General features: G+C 38.9%; 1 protein-coding gene across 1 annotated transcript; it reads left to right on the plus strand.

Moving 5' to 3' along the window:
* The first annotated feature begins 476 nt into the window (after positions 1-476).
* Positions 477-2,942, plus strand: LOC118480190 (histone-lysine N-methyltransferase SETD1B-like). Its single transcript, XM_035974911.1, has 2 exons — positions 477-635; positions 1,035-2,942. Exons 1-2 carry the CDS (start codon positions 477-479, stop codon positions 2,940-2,942), a joined length of 2,067 nt encoding a protein of 688 aa, XP_035830804.1.
* Positions 2,943-7,815: the final 4,873 nt, after the last annotated feature.

The raw sequence follows: 7,815 nt of genomic DNA on the forward strand, positions 1-7,815 counted from the left end.
AGAAATGTTTATTTTTTTAAGTGTCTGTTTGAATTGAATTTTACAAGAGTGTGTATGTTTTGATGTCTATAAGCTGGAATTTGTTATAATTGTATCTAAATGGGTTGTATGATTGTGTTTTTGTAGCCAACCTCAGTATTGTTCAATCCTATTCATAATGTGTGCTGTAGTCTGGATGAGGAGCAAAATCCGATGTTGTCAGAATTCAGAAGTATTCTGGAATTTATGAGGAGAGTGCCAATTCTGAAGGCATTGACAGAGAAACGTTTAGTGTTCAGATCTCATATTAAACGCTTTTGGAAGCATGCATCTTATGATGATCAAAACAAAACAATCAACTCAGTTGTTAAGATAAATGATGAAAAGAAACCAATTGTCATTCAGAAGCGGTTGTTCGAGAAGTAATTGAGTTCCCGGACGAAGAGAATTCGCCAACAAAATTGCCAGAAAAGATGGTTAAGGGCTGTATGCTAAGAATGGGATATGCTGGTGACTTAAACAGTGCAAGTTATTTGAAGTCAAAATTCACAAAGCCATACAAGTTTCTTATTCATGCTGTGTTGATAGCAATGAGTCACCAGAAAGGAGGATTTGATATAATGCGTGACTATTTGATGAACATGGTTGTAGCTCTTGTATTGAACAAAAAATAAAACTTCTCTCATACTGTTTTCTATTATATGGTTGATGAAATAGTTTCGGACAGGAAGACTTGGTTATATCCAAGATTTGTGCAGATGATATTGGATCATGCATATCCTAATTTGAATAGAGATGAGGAAAATGATCTGTTGGTGTTATCGCACATGGATAATGATTCTATTAGATCTTTAGCCAGATATCATCCAAAACATCCAGAGCCAACAAAATCTGCTGAATTATTTGGAGCTATTAAAGATAGTAATTATCAGGATCCTGATCCTGAAAATCATGAACATTGGAGAAACGAAGAAGAAAGAAAAGAGAAGGGTTATGCTGAAGAGCTGAAAATTCTTAAAAATTTCATATAAAAAAGAAGTGAATGGTTCTTAAAGGAACAAAAGAAGAAGACCAGGAAAGTCACTCCTACTGTTAAACAAGTTGAAGAATCTTCTTCACGTCCAAAGAAAAAACAAAAGAAAGCTTCTCAAACATCCTTGATCGATGAGCCTGAAGAAGATGATCCAGCTGTGGTAACTGCAGAGAAAGAACAAGTGACAGCTACAACTGATGATCCATTTAATGTTGATGTGTTATTTGATGCACATGTTTTGGAAACAGGGCCAGAAGTTGTTGCAAACGTTGAACAAGTTGTAAATGTTGAAGCCCAGAAAGAGAAAGAAAAAGTTGCTGATGATATTGAGGGTGACGATGTAGATAAAAGCACAACAAGTTCATCAAGTTCTTCAGATGATGGTATTGATGAAATTGAAATACGGAAAAGAATCCAAGCAGAGATAGAAAAAGAGAAGTTGTTAAGAAAAAGAAAGAGACAGGAGAAAGATGATGATGATGTCTATGTGCCCTCTCCAGAGCATCTCTCAGGATCACAATCTTCACCAAAAGCTAGAAAGAAAGTGGGAGGTCGCAAGAAAGTAGTTTCTCCAAGAATACGCAAAGTCACTACAAAGAAGTCTCCGAAGATCGTGCTAAAAAAGAAACCAACAAAAGAAAGTAAAAATCCTCCCACACCACCACATCAACCAACACCACCACAATCACCTATTCATCAATCTCCACCCAGACAACCTACTCCACTACAACAATCCTCACCACCTAGACTTCCAACACCTCCAAGACAACCATCACCGATTCATCAATCACCACCACCACAACAAACTGTATTTACTTCACAAGATTTATTTGGTACACCTCCATTCACCCAAATGCAACCTGGTTTGTCTAGCAGAGGTCTGTATACTCCACAAGATAATCTTCTAGATGTTGGAGATTTTGATTTTGCCAACACTTCACAAGTTAGAAATGTTGAAAAGAAAGTTGATGCAGTAATAGCTGAAAACAAGAAGTTAGCTAATGAAAACAAGAAAGTGTCTGATAGAGAAAGACTTCTTGAGGCGTGTGTGAAGAAGTTAGAGAATGAAAATCAAGAGTTGGTGAAAAAGATTGATGCTGATCAGTCTGAGATTGATATTTTAAAAGTACGTGTTGCTGAGCTTGAAGAAGAAAAGTCTAGAAGAGATAGTCAGAATGAATACTTCAAGTTAAGAAATAAAGAACTGGAAGCAGCTAAAAAGGCAAGAGATCATGAGTTCTACATGCTAAACAAAGTCGTTGAAAGTATGCTTGGAACGTCTATAGAAGAAAAGTTTGAAGAGCTGCAAGTTGAAGAAATTAGGGCGCAACGTCAAGCAGAAATAGAGAAACAAATGCAAGATAAAGGTAAAGGAGTTGAAGGAAGTTCAGCTGTGACTGAAAGATCTATAGTACCTTCTATGGTCACTGAGAATCCTGAGCCGATATCAGCTATTTCTTGGTTGTTTGAAGATGAAACTCACCTTGCTGAGTTAGAGGGATCTAGTAGTGATGATGATGATGAAGAAGAGGAGGAAGAAGGGAAAGAGGATAAAGATGAAAAAGTATTTTCTGCTAGCAGTCACAGTTCAGAAGAAGATGATGATGATGATGATGATGTTGCTTCAGGTGGTATTGGTTTAAGAGTTACTGAAGGTTCTTCTGAACAAGATGTTGATAATCTGATGAATGACACTGTAAATGAAGAGTCAGGAGAAGCTAGTGGAAAGGGAGAGTCTAGTAAGTCTCAAATTGTTGAACATTCTGAGGCGTTGTTCTTGAGTTTAGATGTTTATAGAGAAATGTTGCAAGATGTGAATCCGGAGATCAAGTTTGATTTTGAAGAAGAGTTGGAGTCTTTTGATATCAATCAACAGCCTGAATACTCGTACAAGTATGTTGAAGAGGCTGATAAGTATGATCGAGTTTAGATTGAAGATTGTACGGATGATGAAGATGTAGCTGAAGATACTTCCAAGTATCCTACACTCATGGAATTCTTTGCTGAAGAAAACAGAGAAGAGTTAAGACAGAAAGTAGCTGAGGCAGTGAAAGATAAAACCTTCGACAGTACTCAAAAGGAGATGGAAAAAGAAGATAGGTCGAAGTGGTTCAAGAAGAGTCACAAGAGAAAATTTAAAAGACCTTTGAAGTATTATCAGCGTGATAGAAGTGTGTCTCTCGGTGATATCATAAGTTGGGGTTATCTACCACAAGTGAATGCGTATGCGATTAGGCGAGAATGCGGAGTCCAATACTTTGAACGTTTATATGACATTATGTCATTACCTTGGTGGGATGTAGATGAATTACCGAAGGTGAGATGTTTGGATTACCCAGTTCGAAAGAATGATATGGCTATGTGGGGCTACATCAAGTATGAATCTTTGAAAGAATTTCGTAAATGGAAGCCACATAATCCAAAGCGCGTGCAGAGGGTAGATCCAGATACCAGTGTTACAGAGACTATCCTTAATGTCAAGCCTCCGAGAACAATGAAGACAATTCCAATGCCTCAGATGGAACAAGACTTTTATAAAGGCTTTATTGGTTGGGTGTATAGTTGTATTACAACAGAAGCAATCATTACTTACAGAGCTGGTGAAGAGATTAGAGAAATTCATGTTTATGATCCAATGTGGCTGGTTAATTGCTCGGCGAAGGATATAGAATGTCTTTTCATTAACAAGATTCACTATCAACCAGCAGATAGAGAACAAGCACAGCAATTTCAACGTGTAGTTTCTCTTTGCTTTCAAAAAAGCATAAATTCTGAAAGTAAATGGAAATCATCCTGGTGGTCGCTGGACGAGAAGATGAAAAGGAAAGCTAATCATGAACGTCGGAAGCTTGCTGAAAAGAAAGGCACGTTTATGAAGATGCAAGCTGAAGAAGAGAAAGCGAGAAAGAAAGAGAATTAAAAAATAAGGGTTGCGCTGAGCAGAAAGCCAAAATCAAGGGAAGAGACGTATAGAGCAGTTTGAAGACCCGAAGACTAGAGGAAGACTGCGGCTTTATCCAAGGGGGAGTTTGTTGGTGCATAATGTCTAAAGCCTGCGTCTTAGTTGTAGTTTATCAATGTATAGGGTCTGTTTTGGTTAAATGTGTATTGTACAGGGGTTAAAGGTGTAAAAGTATGATTTTCATGTTGAGGTTTCGCTTGAATGGTCACATGACATACAAGCGAAACTACTTGATAAGGTTTCGCTTGTATGGTTATGTCCTTTCAAGCGAAACTACCACTAGTATATATACCCCTTCAGTCTTTCACATTTGTAACTTTCATGTCATCGGAAGGCCGAACTGCTGACCGTGTTTTTCTTGAAGAATTAATGTGAAAGCAAGTTTAAAGTGATTTCTATCTGTTTTCTACTCATTTCTTTATCTGATTTGCTTTGATTCAAGCCATACATGTATTTCCGCTACATGTTTGGTTGGTACTAGCTCCGATTGTCTCATAGGAAGGGCAAACACGATCTTACATATTGTTTGACTAGTGATTCGATTACTAGGTGCTGTTTGATTGCTCTGGTTTGCTTGAGTTTGCTTGAGTTCTATTGATTGAAGATAATTTGCACTCCATGTGAGTACATAGTTCCCCTATTTTACTGTTTTTAAATGTTTTGGGGTGATTCATATGTACGAAATGTTTTAAAGGTTTAAACGATGTTTTCAAAAATGATTAAAACAATTTTTACTAAACTAATAACGATTTCAATAATGTGAACGAAACTTGATGGTTGTAGTTACATAACAAATGACATTCATTAGCATTGATCAAGCCGACCAGTATTAGGTTATGGTACCATAGGATCTGACAAATCCCATTATTGCACTGCACCCATGGTTATGTGTGGGGGTTGTGGGTAGCGACTGAATCTGATGTTTGTTAACTTACCCTTTGGTGGTTTGTTAATTCGAGAAGAGAGAAGCGAGGAGATCAAGTCACGAAGGTTTGAATGTTGTTAACGAGACGACCATAAATAGTTTTTCACAAATTAAAACGAGGATGATTTAAACGAATAAACGATTTGGGAACGATTTGAAAACGATTTGGAAACGATGCTAAACGATTTGGGTAAACAATTGGTTTTTGGTTAAGTGTTTAGATAACGGGACGAGTGCAATGTGATGAAAGCATGGTGGATACGCCGCTGGTACTTCCTATATATAAGTGTTTTCATCATATTACATATCGTGGCGTTATTTAGTTCACTTGGGTAAACGATTTTGAAACAATATCATACAACGATGTTTTACTAAGAGATATAAACTATACGAGTTTTTAACAAGTTTTTACAAGATGTTTTACAAGTTGGTTTTCTAAAACAAATGTTTTTGGGTTAAGAAGCATGGCTATGAGATTTTATAAACTATAATCAACTTGATTTGAGTTGGTTAACTATGTTGCAATACATTTTTCAAAACAAGGTTTGTATTTTGACTCTTGTAGTCTAATAAAGTACTGCAACATATAAACGAGCCATGATTCCGATACTCTTATAAAACCTATGTACTCGCCAGCATTTCTTTGCTGACTAAGTTTTTACATATGTTTCAGGTGTTGATGCTTGATTGATTTCTAGGATGCATGCGTCACGTAGGATCTGGACAAGGCCTTAGTGACATAATAACTATGATAAACGATATAAAACTTGTTTGTTCTATGTGTTAAGACAATGTAATGTTCAATTTTATCAATAAAACAAAACTGTTTTGTATCCATGGTTGTGAAACAATAGCTTCTGTTGCAACACTCCCCGACGTTTCCGCCATGGTTTGTTGTCCTACGTGGTCGGGGTGTGACATTTTCTGACGTATAAGTCTCACGAATCGGAATGAAGTGAGCATTTTTCGTTAGTCTATCCACCACTACCCATATAACATCGAAACCGCGGCTCGTCTTTGGTAGTTTGGTTAATAGGTCCATCGTAATATGTTCCCATTTCCAAACCGGGATTTCTAACGGTTAGAGTTTACCGTATGGTTTTTGGTGCTCCGTCTTGACTTGTAGACATGTCAAACACTTTTCCACGTATTTCACAACATCTCTTTTCATTCCGGGCCACCAATAGTTTTGTTTTAAGTCATTATACATCTTGGTCGCTCCCGGATGAATGGAATAACGGGACTTGTGAGCTTCATCGAGTAGAAGCTTTTTAACTCCACATGTGTTAGGGACCCAAATTCTATCGAAACGTGTTTTCAAACTGTGGTTACCTTCTTCGAGATCCTTAACTTGGCCAACAATTCTTTCCTTTCTCCAGTTTTCCGTCTTTACTGCTTCGTCTTGTGCTCCTCGGATTCGTTCAAGTAAACCCGAGGTCACAATAAGCTTCAATGATTGCACTCGTATTGGGGTGTAATCCACGTTTTGGCTCAACGCATCAGCCACTACATTAGCTTTTCCGGGGTGGTAGTGTATCTCACAGTCGTAATCCTTTACCATTTCCAACCACCGCCTTTGTCTCATGTTTAATTCCTTCTGATCGAAGAAATATTTCAAACTTTTATGGTCGGTAAAGATTGTACATTTTACCCCATATAAGTAATGCCTCCATATTTTTAAAGCAAACACCACTGCTGCCAGTTCCAAGTCGTGAGTCGGGTATTTCTTTTCATGGATCTTCAATTGTCTCGAGGCGTAGGCGATTACTTTGCCTCGTTGCATTAAAACACATCCAAGCCCCGAATGCGATGCATCCGAGTAAACCACCATGTCGTCAACTCCTTCCGGTAATGTTAACACCGGAGCGTGAGTTAACTTTTCCTTGAGCGTTTGGAAGGATTCCTCCTGCTTGATGCCCCATACAAACTTTTCCTCCTTGCGAGTCAATTTGGTTAATGGTAAAGCAATTTTGGAGAAATCTTGTATGAATCTCCTATAATATCCCAGGAGCCCTAAAGAGCTTCGGATTTCCGAGGGATTCCTTGGAGTGTTCCATTTTGCCACAGCTTCTACTTTTGACGGATCCACTAGTACCCCATCAGCACTAATGACATGCCCAAGAAACTGCACCTCTCGTAGCCAGAAGGCGCACTTTGAGAATTTTGCATACAGCCTTTCTCGTCTGAGTGTCTCTAATACTTCTTGCAAATGATGCACATGCTCAGCTTCATTCTTCGAGTATACTAAAATGTCACCGATAAATACAATTACCGACTTATCCTGCATAGGTTTGCAAACCCGGTTCATGAGGTCCATGAAAGCCGCGGGTGCATTAGTCAACCCAAAGGGCATTACAAGGAACTCATAATGCCCGTACCGCGTACGGAAGGCCGTTTTCGGTACATCATCCTCCTTGACTTTTAATTAGTGATAACCAGATCTGAGATCGATCTTTGAGAACCAACTTGCTCCTTGCAGCTGGTCAAACAACTCATCAATTCTTGGAAGTGGGTATCGATTCTTCACCGTGAGTTTGTTTAGCTCTCGGTAATCGATACACATGCGCATACTACCGTCCTTCTTTTTCACGAATAGAACTGGTGCGCCCCACGGGGACACACTCGGTCGGATAAACCCTTGGTCGGGCAATTCTTGGATTTGAGACATCAATTCTTGTAGCTCCGACGGCGCGAGTCGATACGGCGCCTTGGCCACGGGTTTTGCACCTGGGATCAATTCGATCCCGAACTCTACCTCCCGTTCTGGTGGTATACCCGGTAGTTCTTCCGGGAACACATCTTCATAATCACGTACCACCGGCACGTCTCCAATTTTGAGGGACTCTTTCTCCGCCTCGCTTGCGTATACCATGAAGGCCTTGCATCCATGCTTCATAAGTTTGTGGGCTTCTAATA

Source organism: Helianthus annuus, chromosome 7, assembly GCF_002127325.2.
Source record: "Helianthus annuus cultivar XRQ/B chromosome 7, HanXRQr2.0-SUNRISE, whole genome shotgun sequence".
NCBI lineage: Eukaryota > Viridiplantae > Streptophyta > Magnoliopsida > Asterales > Asteraceae > Helianthus > Helianthus annuus.